Genomic DNA, 27779 nt, shown 5'->3' with positions numbered 1-27779 from the left:
TCCAGCGCGCGGCCAATGAGCGCGCGCGCCTCCGCCTGGCTCGGCCTCGAGGCTCGGGAGCTGGCGCGGGCGAGTCCGCTTCTCGAGCTCGCCGGGAGAGGGGGAGCTCGCCGCCGCCGCCCTCGCCCGCCCGCCCGCCTCGGGGCCCCCCGGGGGGAAGGGGACGCTCCGCGGAGGCAGCCTCGCGGGGAAGAGGGGCGTGCCCCGACCCGTCCTTTGCGCCAGGGCGACGCTGGCCAGCGCGGGAGGCGCGGCTGCCGTGCGAGCGCAAGGGCGCGATGGCTTGCGGCGGCTTCTCCTGTTCCAAGAACTGGCTCTGCGCCCTCAACCTGCTCTACACGGTGAGCGCAGCCGGCAGCGCGGGCGTCGGGTCCGGCGGGGCGCGGAGCGGAGCGGAGCGGAGGGAGCGAGGGACGCCGCCGCCTCCTCCTCCTGCGGGGCGCCTTTGTGCGCCTGCCCGCCTGCCCGCGCCGCCGCCCCGAGGTGACTTGTCCCTTCTTCCCGGGGGCTCGAGCAAGCAGCTCCTTGGGCCGGAGCGAGCCAAGTGCGGGTGGGCGGGGAGCTAGGCTCGCTCCCTCTCTGTTGTCCTTCCGCTGGCCGGCGGACACCGCTTTATTCAAGAAGGCGTTTGTCCTGTAGGTGGGTAAGCGCGCCTGGAAAGGCCTTCGGTGCTCCGCGGTAGCGCAGTGTCGATGCACCTGCGGAGGAGGGGCGGGCAGAGCGAGCTTACGCGGTGCCTGCAGGAGCCTGGGATCTGCCGGAAGAGCTTCCCCTGCGGGATCAGGCGCTGGACCGCTGAAAGCGGAGGATACGCGCCGGGAACTGCAGTCCGGCGCAATTGGGGCGGGGGGCTCCGTAAATTCACTGTGCAGTGCGACAGAGTCTCTTACCTAGCGATGGCCGCGTTTTCTTTTTCCTCCCCCGGGATGGTTCGTGTGGACTCTCGGCTGTAATTCAGCATTTTCCCCTGTCGTCCCCCACCCCACCCTCTCCATGGAGATACAGCAGCGGGAAACGCTTCACTGGTTGGACTCCTGCCTGTTAAGCGTTTGTTAAAGGTGCAGGCGTCTTGTTGCCTGAAAGAAAAAAAAAGTGACGAAGTATTGCTCATGGTAATAGTAATATTAGCTGGAAGATCTTCCATGACGTAGCCGTGTAAAAGAACCGTAAGCAACATCCAGACCATCTGGGCAATATCCAACTTCTTTCCATTTGAATCCACAGTTCATGCTTTCAGTATACACGTGTGTGTGTGTGTGTGTGCTGGCTAGTCGAAGATAATGCTATGCATTGGATGTGAACTAAAGCTTAAGCCCTCACACATTTGTTAGTCAAAAAATGCCACAAGAGTGTGGCTGCTCTCCTAGGCCCATCTACCTGGGAGTAAATCCCATTGAACTTGGGGGAACTTGCTTCTGAGTAGATTTGCATAGGGTTGTACTGCCTGTCTTGTTTTGCTGCAAGAAACTAACATGGCAACCTGCCCCTCTGAAAGTTACCTTCTTCCATAGCCTTATAGGAGGAAGTTCTCATAGGTTTCTGAAAATGTTTTTGTTTTATAAATTACTCTGTGCAATCTTAAAACAAGCAAAGAGCAATAAATTTTCCTAGGTTAGACATGGTGGTTTAGGGTTAGGAAATGCTGCTATGGCCACGTGACCACAAACTTGTTTGTTTCACTGCTGTGCCGAGGGTAAATTCCACAATCTGTTTAATCCACCTGTATTTCTCCACCTGCTTTGACTGTCACTGTATGTTAGACAAGTTGCAGAGATCCTAGGCATGGTTATGGGAAAATAAGGTCCGCTGAAACCAATGGAACAAACTTCCAGTTAATTAAGCTTAGGAGCAGGGTGTTAGGAACCCCTGGCACATGAGTGGATCAAAATGCCTTCTGCTTTCAAAAGTGTTGTACTCTAGAGTCTTTGTTAGTTCTTCACAAAGTGTATAGGTAACCTGCGGAAATCTCTGCCACAGTACGTGATAGTTACTAGCCTAGATGGCCTTAAAAGGAGGTGGGACAAATTCAGGGAAGATAAGGTCATCAGTGGCTACTAGTCATGATGGCTACTAGTCATGATGGCTTTATTCTGCTTCCATGTTTTGAGGCACCTTGCCTGGGGAGTGTTCGATTGTACTCATGTCCTGCTTGTGGGCTTCCACAATCATGTTTCGTTGGCCTTTATGGGAACAAAATGTGGACTGAATAGGCCTTTGGTCTGTTCCAGCAGTGCTCTTGTGTTCATTACCACATCCATGTGATATAGCTTACAGTATTCTCACATCTCACAGGCTGCTCCAAAGCCTTGAACATGCTTCTTAAGGCACTTTTCCCCTCCGTCGGAGTTGTGGTTTAGCATTTTAGAAACAATTGCATCAAGCAATGCTGTAGCGTTACTTTTCAATGTCCAGAATAGTCAAACTTACCTTTTGGCGTTACATTGTTCTGCTATTAAAAAAAGGAAAAACCTAGTTATGCCATGTCATCCCTTCCAAGAATGTTCTTTGTAATGCATTGAAAGCCACACAGCACATTACATCTTAACACATACATGTAAAAGCATTACAGATCCATGTGGCTAATAATGCGTGCAATTCAGGCACGTCAGCAAGGAAGTACCAGTGGAAAGATGTGTATTTCTTGCACAAAATGTGTGAAGCATCCTTGAGGCTGAATAATTTACCATCTGCTAGGTATTTAGTTACTTGAGGTGTATATTACACAGGTCAGTGTGATTACATGTCTTTATGTTCTTGGAACAGGAAACTGTAGTAGCTGGAAAACAAGATCAAGTAGGCTAGTAAACAAGATGTCTGAGTGATGCTGGATACTGAGGAGTTATCAGTAAGGCAATTCTGCATGCCCTTTGAGAGCTTCCAACGCTGGAGCTCATGACATATCCAAAGCTTTGCCAATAACACTAAACAAAAAAAGGACAGCCAAATGGTCTTATCAGCTGTACCCATCTCAATCTAAAAACTAGAGGTCAAGCCATTATAAGATGCTCAATGTAGCAGGTCATGTGCCTGGTGGAAGAGATTCTGAGGTAGGACCCCATAATCTAGGTATGGCCATAGAGAAGGGCCTCTCCCAGGTCCAGCTGGTTGTGCTTTGGCCACCACTGGGCCACAAAGAAGAGCCTTCCAGCAGATCTTGCAGACTGTATGGGTTAGTGTTGGAGGAAACATGTCTGTTCCTTATTTTCAGAAGGTGTTTTGCCTTCACAGCAGCTTTGCGCTGTAGGCTAGGTTTAGATATATTGACTATGTGGCAGGGATCATGGCACATGCTAAAGGTCCCAGGTTCAGTCCTTCGCATCTCCACTGAAATATATATGTACATATCAGGTGACACATGATGGGATTTTTTTTTGTCTGGGATCCTAGAGAACTGCTGCCAGTCTGAGTAGACAATATTTGGCTAGACAGACAAATAGTCTGACCTGAAATAAGGCATCTTATTTATTTTATCGCATTTTTAATCCCGCCCTTTAGCCAAAATGGTTCCCAAGGCGGCTTATAAAGACAGTCTCTGCCCCGCAGGCTTACAATCTAAAAGACGCGATGCAAAAGGAAAAGGGGTTGGGAGGGAGGAAGAAAAAGCAAACTTAGGCACTAGATTCTTAGTTGCAAATTTATGTGTTGGTTTCCCAATTTTTAGCTATAATCTGTTTTGCTGCAACTAGCAGAATATCAGAACTTCCCAGTATGATGTCTTTATTTGGCCTGCCAAAGATGGGCAAAAGTGCCATTCTGGATAACATTGTAAATTGTAATTAATTACCTTGCTATATTCAGTAAATACATCTTTCCAATGATTTAGCTATTTCACATTCCCACTACAAGTGAAAGTATATGTCAGTTTCTCCACAGCCTCATGAGCCTTTTGGAAATATAGTATTGTAACTGTGACTTAAGGTTAAAGGTGATACTATCTGTGAGTCATTTTGATGGCATTTTCCCTTATTTTGGCTGATACAGATTAAAATGGCCTGTAGCATATTGAGTTCAACTCTTCTTCATCTTCTATTGTATATGTTACATAATAAATATATTTAATATATAAAACATGCCCTTCATCTTTATGGATAGCAAGTGGGTGTACAATGAATATGACTAAAACTAGTCCTACAAAAATAAAATATGAATAAAATAGTCTGCACCATCCACATGGTCTGTACACTGTCATGATGGAACCCCCTTGTGGATGAAGGGTGGCATATAAATTTAAAAGATGAAAAAAAAATGAAAAAGTTGAAAGATATGGATTGACCAACATAACCCCACTTAAAATGCCTGATGAAACAAAAACGTTTTGATCTGGTGCTGATACGATTGGAGTGTCAGTGTCTGGCTGGAAGATCTCAAGACACAGGAGTGTCACTTGTTCAAGTATTTGGATCCCAAACCATTTAGGTCCTAAGCTGCTCTTATGCCTAAACCAGCTTCCACAACTTGGTGCCCTCCAGATGGTATGGACTGCAGTGCCCATCACCACAACCATTGGTCATGTAGGCTGGGGTTTATGGGAGTTGTAGTGCAAAACATTTGGAGAGCATGACATTGGGGAATGCTAGCTGAAGACAATCCTGTGAGTTTCATATTTGAGCTGGGGGTGCATGATCTAAGACAACCTTCCCCAATCTGGTGCCCCTCAGATGTTTTGGACGACAGCTCCCAAAATTCCTGGCCATTAGCCACGCTGACTGGGTCTGATGGGAATTGATGTCTAAAACTTCTGGAGGTCATCAGGATGGGGAAAGCTAAGAGTGATCCCAGATACACCTCTCAAAGCGCATGCTCCTTCATTGGCACCCTTAGAAGCATTGGCATTCCAAGCAGCTGCTTAGGATGCCTGCACAACCTGTAGGTTCTGGTTCCTAGTATCTGCTCTCTTCTGGCTTTACTTCAAGCCCTTCTGATATAGTTGACACAGAGGTAGCACAGCATGAGTGGAACACTGCATACCCACTTCTCCTAGCAATCTTATTCCATGTAATGTAATCGTGCAGGCCGCTACTGTGCACAGGCAGATGAATCATTTTGTATCAATGGATATTTATTTATTTCATTTCATTTCTATACTGCCCAATAGCCGAAGCTCTCTGGGCGGTTCACAAAAATTAAAACCAAACGGCACACAATAAAACAATTTAAAAGATATAGAACATTAAAACCACAATATCATAATACAACCACAATAAAACCTAGCAGCAGTGCAGGAATTTAAAATGCAGATTTAAAACAGTAAAGCTAAAAGTATAGAAAGCTAAAATGCCTGGGAAAATAAAAAGGTCTTCACCTGGCGCCGAAAGGAATACAATGTAGGTGCCAGGCGAACCTCACTGAGGAGCTTATTCCACAGCCGGGGTGCCACAGCAGAGAAAGCCTCCCTCCTAGTAGCCACCCGCCTCACTTCCTTTGGCAGGGACTCACGGAGAAGGGCCTTTGAAGATGATCTTAAGGTCTGGGCAGGCACATATGGGAGGAGGTGATCCTTCAGAAAGAACTAAGATGTTTCTTTGAGTGCAGGGTTACATGTCTGCATGAAAGAGGGGGTTGCTGTCTGGTGACCAGTTTAGGCAAAGTTTTAAGAGAGCTGCATATTGTAGATTTTAGTTAGATGTTATGTTATGGGTGTTTCCATTGTGTCAGCATTATCTATTTAAGGTGCAATCCTGTGCATGGAATGCTGTGAGTTGTAGGACTTTTTTCTGCCTAAACATGCATGGGATTGTGCCCTTAATCTCTTATCTCCTTTCCAGCTTTCCACAATGCCATCTTTAATTGAATAAATATGGTTCTTTCTTTCTTTCTTTCTTTCTTTCTTTCTTTCTTTCTTTCTTTCTTTCTTTCTCTCTTTCTCTCTTTATTTATTTATTTATTTATTTATTTCATTTCTATACCGCCCAATAGCCAAAGCTCTCTGGGCGGTTCACAAAAACTTTATACTCTGTTGCAACTGTAACTTTGTTTAGTAGGCTCTTAAGTTGAGGAAGAATGTATCAGTAATTTCATAACTGATGTTTTAATGTTTGTCATTTGAATCCAGACACGCAAGGGGCATTTGTTTCTAGCAAGCATTATCAAATTTGGTCACACTGAGTAAGTTTGTTTTGAAATGTTATTATTCAATATATATTATGGTTATACATAGTTTGGAACTTTGAGCTTCTTTTTCATTAGATTTTATAATTTTAATAAACAATTGTATTGTTGCTGTTGGAGTTATGTCGTATATTTTAATGCATATTTTAAAAATTACAGGGGCATGTTTAAATTCTATAATACAACTTTTCTGCATTGTTCTATAAATTTCCCTGAAGAAGGACCTACATGAAACACGTTGGAGCTGTTCATTTCTGTGGAATAAAACACCCTTTTTGCTTACTCCATTGCTTTTTGCTCCTTAGGATCTTTTGTGGGGTTTCCCATTTTGTTAGATTTTGCATTTGTTTTTAATCCTATAAACCAATTCTAATCATATTTACTAAGAAAAAAATCCCATTTTAGTATGCTTAGAATTGTAGCTATTTTAGTATGCTTAGAATTGTTGGTATCTTTGTGCGGGTGTGTGAACTCTTGCTTTGATAACAACAGTTGTTAACCTTATGGTCAGCCGGAATGCATATGGAAGAATAGACTGCTTGCTAATGACATAAAGCATCCCTCAGTGCACAGTGGAAGTTGTAACAATTTAGAACCTTGAATCACCAAGCAGTGGCACATGAGCTGTATGGTCTCTGGCAGCTTCTAATGTACTTGGCGCTAGGGTTGGTCATTTGATTAGTCAAAAAATAAGAACAGAAGAGCCCTGCTGGATCAAACCAAAGGCCCATCTAGTCCAGTATTCTGTTCCCACTGTGGCCCCCAGAAGCCCATGGGCACCCCACAAGCAGGACATGAGTGCTGCAGCCCTCTCCTGCTGTTGTTCCCCAGCAACTGGTATTCAGAGGCATTTGGCCTCTGATCCTGGAAGTAGTACATAGCCATCATGGCTAGTAGTCATTGATAGCTTTATCTTTCATAAATTTGTCTAATCCCCTTTTAAAGTCACCCAAGTTGGTGGCCAGCATTACATCTTCCGGTAGCAAATTCCATAGTTTAACTATCTGCTGCCTTCCTTTTATCAGTCCTGAATCTACCACTATTCATCTTCACTGGATGACTCCAATTCTAGTATTTTGAGAGGAAGAAAAACTTCTGCCAGTCCACACTTCCCACACTATGCATGTGTACATCAATATGATCCCCCCCACACTCATTTTTTTCCTAAAGGAAAAAGGCCCAAACATCGTAACCTTTCCTCATAGTGGAGTTGCTTCAGCCCCATGTGTAGTGATAAGATGAACGTTTTCAAATGCAATATAGATAAAACATAAGACAAAAGGTGCTTGCTACTAAATGTAATGTGTGTATATTCTACTCCTGTTGGAGTGGGGAGCAAGGAGCTCTCACTAGGGATGTACAAATGACTTACCTGCCATTCTGGCGGAGGGGTCCGCAGGGTCAGGGGGAGGCGATCCGCCCCTCCCCTGGAAGCCTTGCCGGCAGCTCCGCTCTGCGGTGATTTCGCAGAGCTGCCGGCCGGCTCTGGAGCACCAGTGATACAGCCACCATTGCTGTATTGCTGGCTGGGCTGGCTGACTCCAGATACAAATGGCGTCTGCTACGCCATTTGCATCTGGTTTTTTTCACACGATAGGCATGTTCAGCCTCTTTCGGTCTGGAAGTCGAATTCCATTTCAGAGGGCCCCATTCCAGCGGGGGTGGGAGGAGGCAAAAGGGGCAGGGCCAAAACATCAACAATACTGGCATATTTTATCTTAAAGCTCTTATGGCCTGTAACTAAGTTGTAGGAGAGGCATTTAGGTGCTGGCCCCCCATCTGGCACTAGATTAAGACCCATCTCTTTTCCCAGGCATTTGGCAGCACATGATGAGTTTTAATCTGTCCTGGATGTGTCTTTAGTTATGACTGACTGTTCAAAGTTGTTTCTAGTTATATGTTGTTTGTATATATTGATTATGTGCTTCTATGTCAATGGCTTTTAAACGTTGTATATTGTATTTTAGTGTTTTAACTTCTGTAAACCGCCCAGAGAGATTCGGCTATGGGGCAGTATAGAAATGTAATAAACAATAAAATAATAATAATAACAACAACAACTTCAACTTTTTAGAATGGGGGGGAAAGGAATGATAGCTGGGAGACCACCAAACAGTTGGTGGTTGGAGGGGAAGGGAGTGGGACCATCTGGGGAAAGCCGGAGGGCCATATTGGGATCCCAGGCAGGGCAGATTGGTTCTGCATCCCTGCTTTAAAAGAGGTATGGGTGGTTCAAGTCTGCCTCAAAGATGCCCTGATCTTTAATGAAGAATAGAGTGGGACCTATAGTTTCTGGTTTTTTTCTAAAGTAAGCTGTCTGTGTTTGTGGGATCCAAATGCATTTATATTAACCATCTTCTCAGTTTTCCTTTCAATATTGAGGGAAAGCATTCCTGTATTTGGTAGAGGTGTTTTTTTGTTTTTTAAGTTCTACCTGAGCTAGTTCTGATCACCTGTGTAGATAAATTGCAGTATAATCCAGCGTGTTTCCTAGGTCTAGTTTCAAAATTGAGGGATTCCTACAGGATCAGTTCTTGGCCTTTTAAATTCAGTTTGCTGCATTTCTTTTTAAATCCTGGCTTCCCCTCCTCCATATTCTAGTACAGACCAAGGTGGCCCAGTCCTGCTATGCCTTGGCATGTGTCCTTGCTTTTAGAGGAACACAGGAAAGGCAGGGGTTTCCTGCACATAAAACATGACTTTCCAAGCACCTAGCTAAGCCAAATATCTCCTCTTCAAATTGTCGTCCTGGACGGGAAAGGCAGCCGCTTGCCCAACGTTTTCAAACTTAGCTCGATTCAGACAGGAGGGTTTAGTGGGGGTAAAAACTGTCTTCCTGTCAACAGTATTTAACAAGCTGCCCTAATAAATGTCATATCTTGTGTCCAAGCTTGAGCTCTTATAACACATTGGTAGCACCATCTGCAGTACGCCTCCATGGCTTGAGATTTCTCAGTCATTTGTGCAGCCGAGTAGCCAAATGAATTTCCTGCGTGGATTTATCATGTTGAATTTAAAACACTAATTTTTCACTTGCTCATGGATATCAAAGTTTCCCTTCCTTTCTGGTTAGATAAACCCACAACTTATTATACATGCTTCTGAGGCATTATGCAGTTGATGAGATTGTACTGTACTGTACCATCTCATCAATTCTACCAGCCCACAAACATATGTACTGGCCCACACAAAATGTTAGGTGCAGACACGCCTACACCCATATGAACAATCCCTGCCCTGCCCCTCAACCTGACATGAAAGAGAACTAACCCCCTTCCAGTTTACGAAGGCCTTTCCTCTTTGCAGTCTTCACCTGGTTGTCTCTGGTAAGTGAATGGCAGTTCATAAGACTTTCAAAAATGTATAACAGTAAAGCAGAGATGAAGCCTTCCCTGCCCCAATTATGTTAAATTCTTGTTACAGAGGTGGTCAACTTCTGGCCTTCCGGATGTTTTGGCCTACAGTTCCCATCGGCTGTCACCATTGGCTATGCTGGCTAGGGCTGATGGAAGCTGTAGGCCAAAACACCTGGAGGGACACAAATTGAACACCCCTGCATTATTATTTTGAACTTTAAAAAAAAATAGAACTCAGATACATATATGTTCTCTTAACGTTTCGGAACAAGAGCTGTACTACTGAGTGTTGTGCGTTATTACTTGGAAGAGAGTTCCACTGTGTTTGGTGAAACTATCTCTGAAGTAAGTGTGCATGGGATTGTAGCCTTATTTATTTACTTCTGCTTTGTGTCCTGCCTTTTCTATTTTATGTTTTTGTTCTTACATTTTAAGAAATACCCATAATCCCTTTATTTTTTGCTTTCCTCCAGTTGGTCAGCCTGTTGCTGATTGGAATTGCAGCATGGGGCATAGGCTTTGGCCTCATCTCCAGTTTCCGGGTCGTTGGAGTAGCAGTTGCAGTGGGGATCTTTCTGTTCCTAATTGCTTTGGTGGGATTGATCGGAGCCATCAAACACCATCAGGTGTTGCTCTTCTTTGTATCCTTTGACATGGGAGCTTTTTAATGCATTAGACCCTTTTCCCTGGAACTACCCTGAACAAACCCCTGGTCTCTTCTTCACCTCCCTCTACCGTTTCTTGTCCTCTGCTTACTTCGATAAGGAGAGCTGTTTCAATGAAGTCATGTAACGTATAAGGTATGGTGTGGTGTTGTGGTGGGTGGTGTGTGTGTTTTTTTTTTTTACACAGTTGGCCTTTGACTCCATTATGACATCGTTGAAAGCTGCATGGTAGAGCAAACATTTCTCTGTCTGTCGCAGGGTCACAAGGCTGTGGTGGTATAACTGGTTTTCTTGGAATTGTTACAGGTCATGGATATGGATTGCTGGCTTGTTTCCTGTACACACAGCAGCTTTCAGAAGTAGTTAGCTCTGTGTACTTCTTACTGCAGTAATACTGATCTCTGCAAGAAATCAGAGCTCCTAGTGTCATGCGCAAGCCAGTAGGATGTGTGTTTAATGTACCAGAAATCCAGCATGAGAAGGATGCGCTTGTGCGTATAGCCCCATTTGAACCCTTCCCTGCTGCCTAAAGGCCTCCCCTGAATTTCTTATCTACTTGCTTCCAACTGATTTGAATGGGAGAAACAAAAAGGGCTTTGATGGTGTGCGTGTGTGTGCGCGTGCGTGCGTGCAGACAGACAGGCACACACACACACACACAGGTTATGGCATGATCTGGCCTCTGTGACAGACACCAGTTTACGGTGGCAGGTTTTGATTCCATGTGGTCCATGTCCTCCACTGTAGCTCCTTTTTACTTTTTTCTATGGAAGTCAATGGAAGCCAGTTAGGGTAATTAGAGTGAATAAATGCAGTGGCAGGCATTTTGCTAGAATTAAGTAATTTTATTTAGATTTGTTTAAAATTATTTTTCAACTACTTTTAAGGAGGGAGCCCTTCTGAGGTGGCTTAGTGGTTAAGACGCTGAACTGCAGACTGGAAGGTCGGCAGGTCAGCAGCTCGAGACCCGAGTGCTGCGTGACGGAGTGAGCTCCCATCTTCAGTCCCAGCTCCTGCCAACCTAGCAGTTCGAAAGCAAGAAATTGCAAGTAGATAAATAGGTACCGCCTCGGTGGGAAAGGTGACAGCGTTCCGTGCACCTCGGTGTTCAGTCATGCCGGCCACATGACCACGGAAGTGTCTTCGGACAGCGCTGGCTCTTCGGCTTAGAAACGGGGATGAGCACCGCACCCTAGAGTCGGACACGACTGGTTGGGGACACCTTTACCTTTTTACCTTCTGAGGCAGCATACAAGATTAAAAAAATACAAAACAATAACATTCAATAAAAACTGTGGTTATAAGTAAATCCAGCAGTTGTTATTAATAAAACCCAAATATTTTAGGAAAGCTAGTAAAATGATGATCCAGTGGTGTGGTGCCATGTTACTGTCTGGTGTTTGTGGTGTTCTTCACTAACCTAGTGCTCGAGGGTCCTCACAGTTACACTGGGGTGTAATGGTTGCTTACAGTGTCTTCCAGTATTCAGACGTATTGCTGGAGCATTGCTTTTACAGAGTCTGTGAGTACATGGATGACCTCTGCATGATTAGTAGTAACAGCGCAGTGACTTTGACTGTGAAAACAGGTTTATTAATCATAGGGTTGGAAGGGGCCTACAAGACCATCGCGTCCAACCCTGGAAGTTGTAGGGGTTGGACTTGACGGTCTAATTATTGTTCTAATTATTTCTATAAAATGGTTTCAGAGTTGCATATCAGAAACACTGAAAAATGAAGTGTCAAAGCCATATCTGCCAGTCCTTTTAAATGTTCTTCAAGTCAACTGTATTTAGAATCAAAGTGACATCCTAAATGCTTTGGGACAATGTAAATAAAACTGAATAATTACTTCAGAGCCCAGTCTTATGTTAATTCAAGTTCCTCCTTGTGTGAAGTCACTGAAAGCACAGAACAGAATATTTGAATAGAGGGCGCAGGCTGCTTACTGTATTGCATGGCAAGTGAACTGCTTCATGCTCTAGCAAATTATAGCTGCAACACTCCCTAGTTATGGGAGTGACTCCCTTGTTATGTGAGCACTTAGTATCTCCTGTTTTATATGCAAGATATATTTGCAGTTGATGAAGTCAGCTGTGATCAACAGAGCTGGCCCAAGTCATTTTGCTGCCTGGGCTAAAGAACAAGATAGCGCTCCCTCCCATTTCGTATACAAAAGCTGACCGAATTGGCAGTTGAATTGTTGTTCAGCACTGGCAACGAGACAGCATCCTGAAGGAAGTAGGCTAGCTTAGGGGTCACAGGGCAGGCTATGTGGCACACAGCTCTGCCTTTCAATGCCTCGCTGCCACCTTCCAGCATCGGCCGCCCGAGGTGACTGCATCATTCTGCCTCATGGTAGGGCCAGCCCTGTTAATCAAGGTGGTGGTGTAGGCAGTGTTAATCCGTAGGATAAAATTTGCTGTTAAAGCAGTCTAATGTTGCACTCTTGGGAGTGCAAAATCTCCAGCGTGGACTTGTCTTTTCATTGTGATGGGTGCCAAAAATGAAATGATTGGTATAATACAGAGTATAGTTACCTTTTTAAACTCTACAGTCCTGTCTTAAATAGCATGTTATTTCCAGCTCCATTCATTAATAGTTCTGTATTAGCCAAATTATACTTGAAGTGAAGTGCAGCTCTTCAAATGCTATGATTTGAACTGCAATCAGTTTTTTTCTTTTTTTTTCTTTTATAGAACTTGGAATGAACCTATTAAAAACTCCCTTTGCTTACTTAGCATTTTTCTGTGTCATGGAGCTGAACTGATATGTTGGCTGCTTGGAGCTTTGCCAATTACAGTTCTTACAGAATATGGGGTTTACTGAGAATGTCGTAAACAACCTTTCCACACCAAAGAAATTGCATAGCATCTAGGCAAAAAGATGTGCAATAGCTGGGTAGCAAAATTATAATCCCATAGACTACTTGGGCAGGAACCCCATACTCAGTCACCTGGGAGTAATTCTCATTAAACTCAGTAGGCCTTATGTTTGATGCATAAGATTGCACTGCACATTGTGGCAGGAATGGTATCCATAGGGTTGTTGCATCGGAACAGTCCTCTTTGGCAAGAAACAAAAGGCCCTTCCCCTGCTTCAGAAGGATTTGCAAGATGATAAATTGTTCCGCACCAGACTGCATTGTAAGGCTGGTTTAATGTTGGGGTCTAGAAAACCGGATGGCCTCATTTTCACCCGTCATGCAGGATGCAGAAGGGTGGGCTGGACCAAGTCCTCTTCATGTGGCATGGCTAGCTGACTGACCTGGGGGGACTGTAGCTGAGCTGCAGGCTGGGAACAGCCCTGGTGGGTTTCTGGGATGGAGCCTTGGGGCAGACTTGGCAGAATGCATAAACTGGAAGCCCCCACCTGATCAGATCCATTTCAGAGGTGAGTGGGGGCTCCTCTGCTCAAATGTGGTTCCCCGTAAGGCAGGGGTGGGCCGCATGTGACTCCAGCCTTTTTTTTTTTGTGCATCTTTTGCCCCCATTGCTGCTACGCTACCACATTTTCCACCAAAAATTTGGTGGGATGGGGGCAGGAATGCAGAAAAGTAGCCTGCTTTTAAAAGCCCAAAGTGTGGTTTGCTGCTGCAGAGGTGGCAACAATGGGCTATTTCAAAGCGGAATGTCCCTTTTTTCCCGCTACTGTTATACCACCAAATTTCATATTAGCCCAGTTTCATATTAAGCAAACCACACTTTGGGCTTTTAGAAGCAGAATATTTTTCCTTGCTGCCACACCACTGAATTTCAGCAGGGGCAGGGGTGGGGTCCCTGTGAGCTTTGAGGGGCCAGTGTGGCCATCTGGCCCCTAGAAGTTGCTTACTGCTGCCATAAGGGATTTTGGGGTGGTGCCTCAATGCTCCAGCCCAGCTTGGGGGTGGTGCACCTGCCATCTGGCCCCTAGAAGTTGCCCACTGCTGCCATAAGGGATTTTGGGGTGGTGCCTCAATGCTACAGCCCAGCTTGGGGGTGGTGCACCTGCCCCATACCCAGCTCATAGGATGGGCCCGTGGTACTGGTTTTCTGTTGTAGTGGGCCCAAGATGCCTGCCAGTGTGTGGGCTGGGGCTGTGAATTGGCAGGCAGTTGGGCTGACAGTTGACTGAAGCCTTGCCCTAAGCCCGTGATGGCAAACCTATGACACACGTGTCAGCACTGACACGCGTAGCCATTTTCGATGACACGCGGCCGCATGTGGTCGCATACAGAGAAGTATGGGGCCGCATGCTGAGAAGTATGGGGCCGCATGCCGAGAAGGACGTTTCATCCTCGGCTACTGCACGGCCAGGTGCAGTAGCTGAGGATGAAACATTTGCTGTAGTGTAGTGTAGACACTCTGTGCCGGAGGTCTGTAGGCCAAAACAACAGAACTCCGGCACAGAGCGTCTAGTTCTGGGACTTCTGGTTAGGCCGTTAGGGGATCTTTGACCTCACTTCCGGCCGGCGGAGCAGGGAGCAGCGGAACGCCGTGGGGGATGCATCTCTGGGCGCCCTGTGATTGCCATTACCAGCAACCACATAACCACAGCAACCATCATCCAATCTACTGTTCTGGGGTGTCGTGGATTTCTAATTGACCATCATTACTGAGATAAGTGAGGGGGAGGCTGGGAGAGGCGAGGGCCTGTGTTATGGGTGCCGTTTCCCGCCATTAGAAATAGCGGCAGCCATCTTAATTTATATAAGGAACGCCATTTTGCAGCATAGTGCAGACTCCATTTCACCACTATTACTGTTGTGCTTCCTTATTAACCCCTATTTCTGCTTATTAACCCTGCCCTTTCCTAAAAGACAGTTACATGTGCCATCTTGTGGTCAGTTAGGCTAGTTAACCCCTAATTGCCTGCAGGGCTAACAGGCTATCTGTAATTCTATCTTCTGTCACTGCCCCCCCTGATGGAGAACCCAAAAAATAAAAAAACAAGGTTAAGTAAAGGAAGTGGTAGTAGCAGTAGCCGAACCTTTCAAGAGACATGGACCAAGATGTATGGTATTATAGAAAAAAATGGCAGATCATTTTGCGTTCTATGTACTGAAACGGTAGTAAGCAGAAGGTAGAATATAAATAGACATTTTGAAACTAATCATTCCCAGCTCTTGAAAAAAAGTGAGGATGAAAGGAAGGAATACATTTCCAGGCAGCTACACCTTTATAAGAGCCAATCTAATTCCATCCTTAAATTTATAAAAGGCTCTACAAATTTAACATCTGCAAGTTTGAGCATTGCTCACTCCATAGCTCAGCATGGAAAAGCACTCAGTGAGGGAGAATTTATTAAAGAAACTCTCCTAAGATGTGCACCCGTTCTATTTCACGATATGCAGAATAAAGATGCAATTATTAAGAGAATATCTGAGTTACCACTCAGTAGAAATATCATAAAAGACCGAATAATGAGACTGAGCACAAACGTACAACATCAATTAAAGAGAGACATAAGTAATTGTAAATATTTTTCGATCTCTCTTGATGAAACTACTGATGTCACATGACATGCTCAGTTGGCCATTATTGGTGGATATTCTGATGGTCTCACAATGAGAGAAGAGTTGATAAAGTTAGTATCAGTGCCAACAAGTACATCAGGAAGCGAAATATGTAAGGTTGTTATACAAACATTTCGTGACCTAAGCATTGATATCTCTAAAGTTGTGTCAGTGACGACAGATGGGGCACCAAACATGGTGGGGAAAAAACTTGGATTTGTCAAATTGTTTACGGAAGCTATTGGACATCCGATTGTGCCTTTTCATTGTATTATCCATCAGGAGGTTTTATGTGCCAAGGCAGGATTCACCGACTTAAACAACTTAATGTCAGTTGTTACAAAAATAGTTAATTTAATAGCTGCTCGCCCCCTTCACAAGCGAGAATTTTCTGCACTTTTACTGGAGGTTGATTCCACCTACAGTGGACTGCTGATGTACAATAATGTAAGATGGCTGAGCCGAGGCAAAGTTCTTGAGCGCTTTGTGGAGTGCTTTGAAGAAATTAAGGTATTTCTTGAGGATAAGGATCTGGGAAACTTTTCTCAGCTCAATGATGATAAGTGGGTCAACACCCTGATATTTTTTACAGATCTCTCTGTTCATATTAATGAACTGAACTTAAAGTTACAAGGTTTTGGCAAAAGTATTGACGTTATGTTTGGATACATAAAAGCTTTTGAAAGTAAACTTAAAATTTTCAAGCGAGATGTAGAAACTAAAACTTCTAAAAGTATTTTCCTCGAGTAACAAAGTATTTTGAGAAGGCCAGTGCAGCTGTACAAAATGAAATGGAACCCTTGCATATAAAGTACCAGCATGTTTTAGACTCTTTACTTGACCAGTTCAGTGATAGATTTAATCAATTTAGAAGCCTAGAACAGACCATAAAAATAATTAAGTATCCTGATGTAGTAGTCTACAGTAGTTTGGAATTAAATGGTTTCCAATGGATGCAAATTGATGCTTTGGAGATGCAACTTGCAGAATTTCAAGACAGCATCTGGGCTCAGGTGTTTGCTGACTTGAGGTCAAAGCTTGAGAATCTGGAAAGGTGCCGCTTGGAGAATCAAGAGGAGTGCCACTACGAACAGGAAATTTGGAGTGCCTGGAACCGATTACCAGACATTTTTAGCACCCTGAAAAATATAGCAGTGGCTTTACTCGCAATTTTTCCCTCTACGTACTTTTGTGAGACCTTATTCTCAGCGTTAAATAATATCAAAACCAACAAAAGAAACAGATTGACAGATGAAGTTAGTAGCGCTTGCTTGGGCTTGAAGTGTACAAAATACCAACCTTCAATTGAAGGTTTAGCCAATGAAATTCAGCAACAAAAAAGTCACTAATAGGCAGGTTAGTTAAAGAATTCCCCCTCCCCCTCACTTATCTTAGTTCACGGCACCCCACACAAGTTAAATAATATCAAGACCAACAAAAGAAACCGACTGACAGATGAATAAAGAAGTCACTAAGCAGGTAAGTTAAATAATTAGTTTTTGGTTTATTAAATACAGTTATATATTACAATTATACATTTTTGTTATTTAAACTATAAATATTGCGAAATTATGGTTTTTTTCTCGAAGTGACACACCACCCGAGTTATGCTCGGTTTTTTGGCGAATTTTGACACACCAAGCTGAAAAGGTTGCCCATCACTGCCCTAAGCCATGCCAAACTCTGTGAGCTCTAATCAGGGAAAGGTGTGTCCATCTCTAACCCATCTGAGCTGATGTGTGACTGCTGCCGCATCTATTTCCCCCTCTCCCAATTTGTGCTGCTGCAGCAAATGGGGCTTCAAAATTCCACTTATCCATAGAGGTAATATGAGGAAGTAATCGGGCCAAGGTTATTTAAGGTGCAACTTGATCCAAGATGGACCAGAGGGTCGCACCCACACCAGAGGGGGTAATCCAGAGTTAGATTGAATAGTCACACTGCAATAGATAAGGAATCAAACCAAGACATGAGGAAGAGTATGGCTTGAGATCCCAAGTAATGGACTATACAGAGGTAGGTAGAACTGTGAAGGCCCTTTGTAGCTGCCCAAATACATTTGTCTACCTAGTAAAGAAACATGCATAACCTCTGTCCCTCTTAGTAGGGAATGAATATGCAGCTAATGGGGAATGTGGTATCCTATGTACTAATAGAGAAGTCCTTCTCCGAGTGTGTATTCTTATGTAGCCACCCATTCATAAGAAGGAGGTATCAGGAGGCTTGGGGGGAACCCAAGGTTTGCAGAAGTTAAAAAATATTTAGGAAAATAATCCTAAGGAGAAGGTGATACCATGTCTAATAAGGACTGAGCACGTCGGCTGACATTTTGCAGGGAGTGGGGGAAATGGGGCAGAGATGAGATGGAGTATTGGAAAACAGCACAGCTGTCTGGCTGGAGCCATGAGCAGGAACACTCCACACTGCAACATCTTGTTGCAGGTCCCACTTGTATAATCTAAAAGCCTAAATAAATTGTTTATGTTTTTCTTGACAGCATAGGAATTTGGGGTTTGACCAGCTTACCAGTAGGAAGACAAGACCTCTTCAGTATACAGGAGCGTGTGTATGTTCTTCTGGTGGGATCTGGCATATTGTTTGGAATGGGGCAGGAAAAATAATCTGGGGTGAGTAAACCTGGTTCAGTCTCAGGAGGGAGGGGACACCTGCTAATTATATAGAATATGAAATAGGCTGTTAGCAGACACATCTAAGCAAACAGTACTTCCATGAATATAGAGCTTCAGCAGAGCCCTTTTAGTACATGTAGTTCTGGATAGTTGCTGCTGAATACCCATAGAAACATTAGAAGTTCTGTTGTTCTTGTACTCACTAATGCTGTTGAAGCCTTAGCAACACTAATCCACAATCATCTTGCCTTAAGGCTCTAAACGTTTGAATTCAGCTTGCTTTTTTGGAGGGATTATACGTTTCAGTATTCTAAAGCTATTGATAGTTTTAAGATTGCTTCCGCCCAATAAAAACTCTGGCCTCAAAACGCACTGCATATCGTTTCCATGGGTTCAGTTTCACTCTGTTAAATATTAATCCAAACCCTGGGTATTAAAAGCAGCTTCTGATGCATCACAGAGTTACACATAGAACTGTTTGTTCTGTTTCACAGTATAATGCAATTAAAATGCAGGTATTTGGTAGTGAAGGTACCACCACAGGGCTTGTGTAGTGATGAAGTTATAAATGAAATCTATCAAACAACGTATTTGAGCTCAGTAAGGGGATTTTAAGTGTTTCACATCAGAACCCTAAATCTGTTGACTCAGAAATCCCATTGAGATCAATGGGGCTGACTCCCAGATAATTGTGTATAGGATTGCAGCCTCAATGGCACAGAACAGAAATACTTTTAATTTTGCAGTTTAAAACGAGGACTGTGTATATTAAATATTTGCTCCCTACATAAGAAGAGTTCTGCTGGATCAGATGGAAGGCCCTGCCAGTCCAGTGTCCTGTTTGCCACAGTGGCCAACCAGATGCCTATGGGAAGCCCACAACCAGAACACAAGTGCAGTAGCATCTTTCTGCTCATGTTCCCCAGCAATTGGTATTGAGAAGCATATTCCTGAGATCTTGGAGATAGTATATAGCCCTCATGACTATAAGCCACTGATGGCTTATCCTCCATTAATTTTTCTAACTCCCTTTTAAAGTCACCCAAGTTGATGGCCAGCACTACATATTATAGTAATGAATTCCATACTTTAACTACATGCTGTGTGATGAAGTACTTCATTTTGTCTGTCCTGAATCTCCCACCATTCAGCTTCATGGGATGACCCCAGATTGTAATATGAGAGAGGGAGAAAAACTTAACTCTTTCCACTTTCTCCACACCACTGCATAATTTTATAAACATCTATTGTGTTCTTACTTGCCTTTTTAAAAGCTAAAATGCTCCAAATGTTGTAACCTTTCCTCATAGGGGAGGGTTGAGTCATGGTAATACCATGAATTCAAGTAAGGTGACAGTCTAAACATCAGAAGCAATATTACGTATAGAACAATGGGAATGCAAAATATGACAAATAGATTGCCTTTGTTTAAATACATTGCTTAAGCAAAATACTTATCTTATTGACTATCCAATCCAAGGCATGCCAAAGACATTGTGGTGCTGAGGTAGAACGTTCAAATCACATTTCTTTCCCGTTCATTAATGGGCAGATGTCTGACCAATGAGGCACCTTCAGCTGGAACGTTCTTCTGCACAAACGTCATTGAAATGGATGGGGGTTGTGCAAGGGTGCTGTCATACTCTCGTGCATCTCCCACTTCTTTTGGTGGGGCTCCTGGAGAAGAGTTTTCCAGTGGATTGTGTCCCGCTGCAATGGATGCTGCCTCCCATGTTATTACCCTTAGTAGAATCCCAAAATATCCTCCACCCAGGGACAACCCTACCATTAGCCAGAGTGAAGAAGTCACTTCAGGCAGCAGATGCTGGAAGATCGCAGCAAGGAGTTGGAGGAGAGGCCTGTGGGCCATGGAGCCTGCTCTGTGCCCCCTAAGTTAGCCTTCAGGGGCAGTGGAGGGTACTGTCAGTGTTGAAGACAGATCCATCTGCCGGTCCAGTTGGCTTTTGTACATGGAATGTGAGGTGGTGCCATCTTGTCTTTCACCTCAGGCGGTAAAAGGTCTTGGCCTGCCACTGCCTCCACCCATGGTGATGGAGTAGGGCTTCCTCTGATCCAAATCAGAATAGCCTGCTTTGGGGAGGGTGTGGGTGTGTAAAAATACCCATCTTGTGCATACTGTTAACTTTGTGTATGTGATGTGCAGATCACTTTTGAAAATGCAGTCTTGGTGACCTTAACTAAGTGACTTCAGTATATGATTATTCTATTGCTAGTGTTTGTTATACAGTTTTCGGTCTCTTGTGCCTGTCTAACATTGAACAAGGAACAGCAGGTAAGAAATGTCTTGTGACTTCTTTTTTCTAAAACTGCATGTCATTTTCTAATTAATTCATAAGGCACTTTCCCACACAGATGGGCCCAAAGTGGCTCACAACACAAGAATGGCAATACAAGGATAGACATCTCTCTGAATAGCTTTTGGAGTGATACAATTTAAAAAAAAATACTATTGTTGATTGATGTACAACACTGGTCTGTGTTGTAAATCTCGCATAACAAAAAATATAGAAATGCGGAATATATATCAAAGCATCTTTACAAGAAACAATAGCACCAATCCATTCCAAAATACAACGCAGCAATGCAAATAAACTGTCCATTTCAATATTGCTATTATACCATTTTAAATTCATTACGGAATAGACAGTACCAATCATTAAAACAGAATGTCAGTTGGTATTATTTATCAATTGGTAAAATACATAAACCAGAGTTAGATACAATAAAACTGGGGAATAGCCTAACAACAACTGAAAACATCCTGCTGAGGACTGAGCGTAGTCATTGTCCCCAAGGAATTGTATGATATTGAGGGAGCAGTTCAGGGTCAGTTGAAAAGGGAGGGAAGGAGGGGAGGGGCCTGTTCAAGCTGGTCATGGGATATGCACCATGAAGTGTCCATCCCTCAACCCTAATTTCCTTCTCCAGTCCAGAATGCTATAAGCCAGTCTTCTCAACCTAGTGCCTTCTGGGTGTTTTGTACTATAAGCCCCAGCATTCCTGTCCATTGGCCATGCTGCCTGGGGCTGATGGGAGTTGAAGTGCAAAACATCTCCAGATTGAGAAGGCTGCTGAAAGCTCTTTAGGACTCTGGTCCTTTTGGAGCTAAAAGGGTCCAGCAGGGATTTAACCTAAGGGCACTTTTGCCGGTCCAAATTCATCCTCAGCTAATCTTTCCACTGTGGAGGGGCAGAACTGCCAGCAGCTTAAAATATCTTGGAATGGAATCCCCTCCAAACTGTCCCATAGAACATAGGGAGGGAAAGCTAGAAAGACCCTGTTCCCTGCACTACTCAGGTTAGAAGCTAGATGACCTTTTCACTTTGCTCTGAAACTCATCAGTCAGCACTATTAGCTATTTGAACTACAGCAATAGACTGATGCAGTTCAGGACTAAATGACTAGGAAGTGACTCACTAATCCTTGTGCTCAGTAGACTTGTGCTTTTACTGGGTGGGGGAACTTCCCAGTCATTTGCCTCCTCCCCACCCATAATTCCTCATGGGTCCTCAGCCTGTAGACTAGAAGTGTTGACTTTATCAAGCTATGTGTCCTGTTTCAACACAGGCAAGGGCCTTGGGCAAGGCACAGATAGTCCTAGGAGCATCAGCAAGAGAGCAAGCAGTTCAGTCCAAAGTCATACACAGAAGTTCCGACGAGGGTTTGCAGGCAGAGGGGAGGTCAAGGCAGTCTAGAGGTCAGTTCACCAGTGTCTGTTTAAGCAAGCATCAAGACCAGTCAGGGGGTGTCCGAAAGTGTTGCCCAGCTGGGTAGCTGACAGTCTAGGAGCCTGTCAGGTTGGGTATCTTGAAAGCAAAGCCAAGGTTAAGGCGCTGTTGTTTGCAGCAGAAAGCTGGCACCAGGGAGGCTGAATTAATAGCTGGTCGTTAATCAGCACAGCTGGCTAATTAGGTCAGCATGTTGCTTTTAAGGGAGGCCCCACGCTGTGACTTCCTTTTGTTCTTTTGCTGCTCGCATGTGACTCTACACCGTTCAGAGGGATGGATCCTCCCAGTGTCTGCTTCTAGCATTTGGGGAAGTTCAGGAACTGCTCGAGAGGGGCCCAGTTGCTCCTGTAATATTTCCAGGGGAGGAATGTCAGCCAAAGCCTCCTGTTCCTTGCTGAGCTCTGGCTGGGGCCCATTGTGCTGGCTGTGCCCCTCCTCTTTTTCCTCAGATGAATCCTCCTCCTGGTAGGGCATGACACTATGTCTGCCACTAAAGGAATTGTTAGCTAACACTGTCTCTCAAGAGGAAGGGTATGATCATTTCATATCCCATGCATGCCTGAATATTTTGGATTTTTCCACTTCTAAACTGACTTCTCTAAACAAGGATTATGATGTGTAAGTCTTACCCCATTTAAATATCACTTGTGAAGCCTTGAAACCTCTATAGTCCAATATCTTCAGTGATACTTCATGCAGAGTTGAAGCGATCACTACAGTCACACTTATTCTGTTGGTTCTGGATTGGCCGTAGCTATGCATGAAAAGTATTTTGTCATTACAGTAAAAAAACTCACTGAAAACATCAATCTGAGTGTACTGTAGCAGGTAAAAAGGCAGATGCAATACTAGGAATTGTCAGGTGATGGGCTGGAAAAAAAATGGCTGATATCAACAATGCTGCTATAAAGGTTCATAGTGCATTTGAGGGGTTAGATCCAACCTAAATTGCAGTGTGGAAGTTTAAGATAGTCATGACTAAATCCCATTGATCTCAATGGAACTAAACTATGACTAATTTAGGCTGGATCCAATCCTATGTTAGAGCATTCTGTGACGCCCTGCTTATTCCAGCTCAAAAACAGTGGGAAGGATACAAAATCAGGCAAATCCACTGACCTGGGAAGTAGATTCACCTTCCTTATGAAAAAAAGTCTTGAGACTTGTAGAATAAAAGTTATGGAAAGCTTGGGAGAGAGGGTGATAAAATCATTAGTGATATGTAGGTGGCAGAGAAAAAATTATTCACAACCTAAAAAGAAAAATTGGTATCATCCACTGAAGTGGATAAGCATCGTGTTTCAGACAGGCAAAGTGAAGTGAAGGAAGATAAAGGACTGTGCCCTTCATGAAGCTACAGGAAAACTTGGGTTTCTTTTGGTTGGTGGTTGAGATAAAATGGCCAGTCTGGAGTAATCTGTGACAATGTATACACATGCTGTTATGCAAGTAATCATCTCAAATGAACGGCAACGGAATGGGTACTGGCTGCTAAGTCATTTCCTTCTGTCTCCTAGAGCAAGCTTCTAGAAGTTGGGTGGAACAACACAAACAATGCAAAACAGGATATTGAGCGGAATCTAGACTGTTGCGGATTCCACAATGTCAGTGAAGAGGTCACGTGTGCTGCTGTAAGTAGACAGCTTGGTTCTGTGTTCTGTAGCAAAGCCTGTTTTAGCAGAATGGGAGAATTAGCGCACATAAATGGAATGTGAACAGTTGTCTCTCTTTGAAAGAAATAAGCAGTTCCTTGCATGCTGGGTATTTCCATTTCTATTAGTGTTTCACACATACATTGGTTTTATAACCTTCAAAGCCTTATGACTCTAATCATAAAGTTTAACTGCTAAATTAGCAGTATCCCACACTTCTGGCAAAGCTGCAGATATGATTGCTCTTTTTTATTTTTTGCAGGGTGGGGGAAAACGTATGTTTAGAAGGTGGATCCCTACCTCCCTATTTCTAGACCTATCTGGAAAGCAAAGATCCGGTAGTCTGGATACCTAGATATGTAAGGGTAGATAACATCTTAACTGTGTTTAAACTTTATTTGATTACAGGAATGTTTTAAAGTACAGTCATGCCACCCTTGTGAGCCAATAATAAAAGAGTTCTCTGGGATGGTGTTGAGATTTGTAGGTGGCATTGGACTCTTCTTTAGTTTCACAGAGGTAAGTGCAATTTACGATAAGCAAAGAGTTTCTGAAAAACGCTTTCAGTGCTAGATGTCTAGCATAAAACAATTGCAAGCCCATCTCTTTAGCAAGCACTGTTTGCAATTTCTGTGCCTGTAAAAATACCTTTATCACTTAAGACAGATGGTTGATTAGCTTACCAAGTGGTTACCAGGTGAGGCTGCAATTCCGTACATACTTACCTGAGAATATGTCCCATTGAAACTAATGGAGCTTTCTTCTGAGTAGATGCACTGCAGTGTCAGTTACCATTTGGTAAATAATCATCCAAGTCTGTTTTCTGAATTTACATATTTAGAATTGAATTATTATTATTATTATTATTATATTTATTGATATCCTGCCTTTCTCCCAATACTGGGACTCAAGGCGGCTTTACAACGTTAACACTTATACAATTAAAACCTATAAACAGAAATATAAATACAACTGTACAGAAGTTAAAAATCTAATTAAATCATCGATATTAAAATTGTAAAAATATTAAAACATTAAAAGTCAACCACAACAACAAAAATAGTATCCATACGTCACATTTGCACAGGTCCAGACTAGTTATCCCCAAAGGCCTGCTGGAACAAAAAAGTTTTTTCATGCCTATGAAAGCATATCAAGGAGGGTGCCACTCTCGCCTCCCTGGAAGAGAGTTCCAGAGCCTTGGAGCAGCCACCGAGAAGGCCCTCTCCCACTTTCCCACCAGGCGTGCCTGTGATGATGGGATGGCAAGAAGGGCTTCCCCTGAAGATCTTGGGCACGAGTAGGCTCATAGGGAAGAATACGGTCTTTTAGATAACCTGGACCTGAGCCGTATAGGGGATGTAGCCTGTTTTAATGTTGATATGATCTCATGTTAAAATCCGATCCATAAGGGGGAAAAGTAAGGAAAGGGAAGAGTGGTGAGAAAGGAAGATGGAGAAGGCAAAGGGAAGGAAGCAATGAATTATAGCAGACCAAAGGATCGCGGCAGGATGTGGTGTATCATCAGTCCCAATATAGTGCTCCACATGCAGAAGTCCGCTAATACAGTTGTTTTTGTTGTGCTTGAGACTATTCCTGAGAGAATTTCTAGACGAGTACATTGAAGGAATCGTGCAGAAAGTAAATCTTCTCGCTAACACCTCGAATTGGTTCCTCTTCTCCACTGCTCATGCTCCCCCCACCCCGCTATATCCCTGAGCTAGAGATGGTTGGCGATATCTGTTCAGTTATCACGGAGAGAATTGTGTTAGAATGATTTGCTGAGGAGCTTTCCAGATATGGTATAAGTCTCTTTAATCTCTGGAGTATCTCTGGAAAAATGTACTTGTCAAAATTCACGGCCTTCCATAGCACATGTTCCCGAACCAGAGATACATGTGGGGAAAATTGCACAGGGTAAAATTTCAAGCATAAGCTTTTCTCTGAGCAGTAGCTCCCGCGCTCTATATAGTCCTTTTGGATATGTACACCCCTCCCTCAGAAGTGGCATCTGAGTCAACACATATTTCTTTATAAAATGACTTAGTCCTCTTTCCTTAACAATATCCCAAAGTCAAAAAGATAAATCCATTAAACATATTTTTCAAAAAAGAAATAGCAACCTACACAACACAACAGGTGTAGCACTAAGTAATCTTGAACAATACTAAAGCGCCTTTTTAGAATTAAAAATAAGAGCTACCTGTACATAAAAGACATAAAGCAGAGTTGGGCCACTTATGGATGTTGATGTTCTGCAACTCCCACCATCACTCATAGTTAGCTATATTGTCTAGGGCTGATGGGAGTTGCAGTCCACCAGCGTCTTGAGGGCTACGAGTTGTCTGCCCCTGACATAAAGAGATGGGGCATGATGGGTGCAACCAAGGAGAAGCCCTTGCTCCATACACTTTCTCATTTTACTCCATATATAGTGTTACTTGGAGCTGTGAGGGGAAAATGAGAAGTAAAAGCTCTCCTTTGCAGGTTGATCTTCAAGCAGACTACTGGACTGGAGTCTTTTCATTACACCCACATGTCCATAGCACTCCAGAAGTTCAGATAATTGTATTGGTCGGGGTGCTGTGTACACTACAGGCTGGTTCGGGCAACAAGGTGGTGGGATACTGAACGTTGAAACTGCAGCATCCTGTTTTATCAAAAGATTAAATTTGTCCCCCGCCCCTCTTGTTTCTTCTCCCACTTCAGATCTTGGGGGTATGGCTCACCTACAGGTACAGGAATCAAAAGGATCCACGTGCAAATCCTAGTGCATTTCTTTGACATGGAAACCTTTTCAAGGAACTGAATATCTTTTCTTGTGTTTTTAAAAACGAATTCTCCACTGATTGGTTGCTCTCACGTTAACTGGAGGTTGTGCACTTGAGATAAGATGATACTCCTTCAGCTGCCTCGCATCTTGTTCTTTGCTGCTGTTGTGTTCCCCTTGGACCAACTGGTTTGAAATGCTTTTAATTGTGTAACTGAACCAGGTTTGAATACTCTAGGAATTCAGGAGATCTGTTGCAATCTTATATCGTCATTACAATCTTCTGTCAATTGGTTGCTGTTGCCTTGATTTAAAGGAGGAAAAATATGATAGATTTCATCTGCCAGAAATTCGTCTTTTTTCCTCTCTCCCTTTTCTTGAAATAATGCTTTTGTTGGTTTGAATAATGCCTAATGCTGTGTATTTCGATTGAAATGTACTGTACAGTATTGTGCCGCTGCTTCCCACATTGGTATTAGTTTGGGTGAAAAAGAACCTAAAGTCATGTGGGAGATAGAAAGTGATTTTCACCTTTTGTTCTGGTTTTCTCCCCCCCCCCAAAAAAAAAATTCTGTAAACGTTAATATGTAAAAACCTATGTGTGCTGCTTAATGTTGTCCACCTATTTCAGAATTGCCATGCAAATGTCATGATTCCGTTTTAGAGCCCTGTTGGTGAGCTTTCTCATTTGCTGCAACTCTGTACATACATGAACTCACTGGATTGGGTTGGCTGGTTGTCATCCAGAATCGTTAAATTTCACAGTAGATTTGCCCTTGGCTTTAGAGGATAGAGGATATTTGCATCCTTTATACGGACAGTAGCAACAACTGAGGATAAACGGGCATATGAATTTTCACTGTATACTTAACTTTTATTTGAATGAACTGTGTAGTTTAAAACGGCATAAGAGAGACTTGTGATTAGTTAGCTTGTCACAGAAAGAAACTGGCCTTAATGGCCAGAGATCTCGTAAATATTTTATTTGCAGTAGATGGATTAAATTTAAAGTAGTAAGTAACCTGTGATACTGACATCAGTCCTTAAATTTAACCAATTACGTGCATTCATTGATATCTAAGATACTCAATCATAAATGTGAACTAGAACATTGTATATTATCTCTTTGTAGTGCTTCACTAGTTTATTTAGAAAAATAAAATAAAACTTTGGATGAAGTATGTTTAAAATTCATGTGTCATGTAACTGAGGGGACCTAAAGTACTGTGGCTGCTATCTTAAAATGGTGTGTGCGTGTGTGTGTGTGTGTGTGAGACAGAGAGCACGTGGCATATAGTAGTTATGCTTTCTTATAAAATGAAAGCTGGGTGAATTCTTTAGGGGTCAGGCAGCTTA

General features: G+C 43.3%; 1 protein-coding gene across 2 annotated transcripts; it reads left to right on the top strand.

Annotated features, from left to right (window-relative positions):
- Positions 1 to 42: 42 nt before the first annotated feature.
- TSPAN13 (tetraspanin 13) lies at positions 43 to 27610 on the top strand. 2 transcript variants are annotated; one of them, XM_084858642.1, is made up of 6 exons: positions 43 to 341; positions 9938 to 10105; positions 20465 to 20545; positions 23519 to 23632; positions 24062 to 24172; positions 26363 to 27610. In XM_084858642.1, the coding sequence occupies exons 1-6, from the start codon at positions 279 to 281 to the stop codon at positions 26435 to 26437; spliced, it is 612 nt and encodes a 203-aa protein (XP_084714768.1). In that variant the 5' UTR covers positions 43 to 278; the 3' UTR covers positions 26438 to 27610. The 2 variants fall into 2 exon arrangements, 1 of the variants encoding a protein (XP_084714768.1); XR_014792361.1 differs by having other exon boundaries at positions 85 to 483; positions 26363 to 27604.
- The last annotated feature ends 169 nt before the right edge of the window (positions 27611 to 27779 follow it).

This window comes from Heloderma suspectum, chromosome 5, assembly GCF_057233095.1.
Source record: "Heloderma suspectum isolate Gila_16-S chromosome 5, 16-S_ref, whole genome shotgun sequence".
Taxonomy (NCBI): domain Eukaryota; kingdom Metazoa; phylum Chordata; class Lepidosauria; order Squamata; family Helodermatidae; genus Heloderma; species Heloderma suspectum.
The sequence above is the reverse complement of the archived record's forward strand: the minus strand, read 5'-3'. Positions and strand labels throughout refer to the sequence as shown.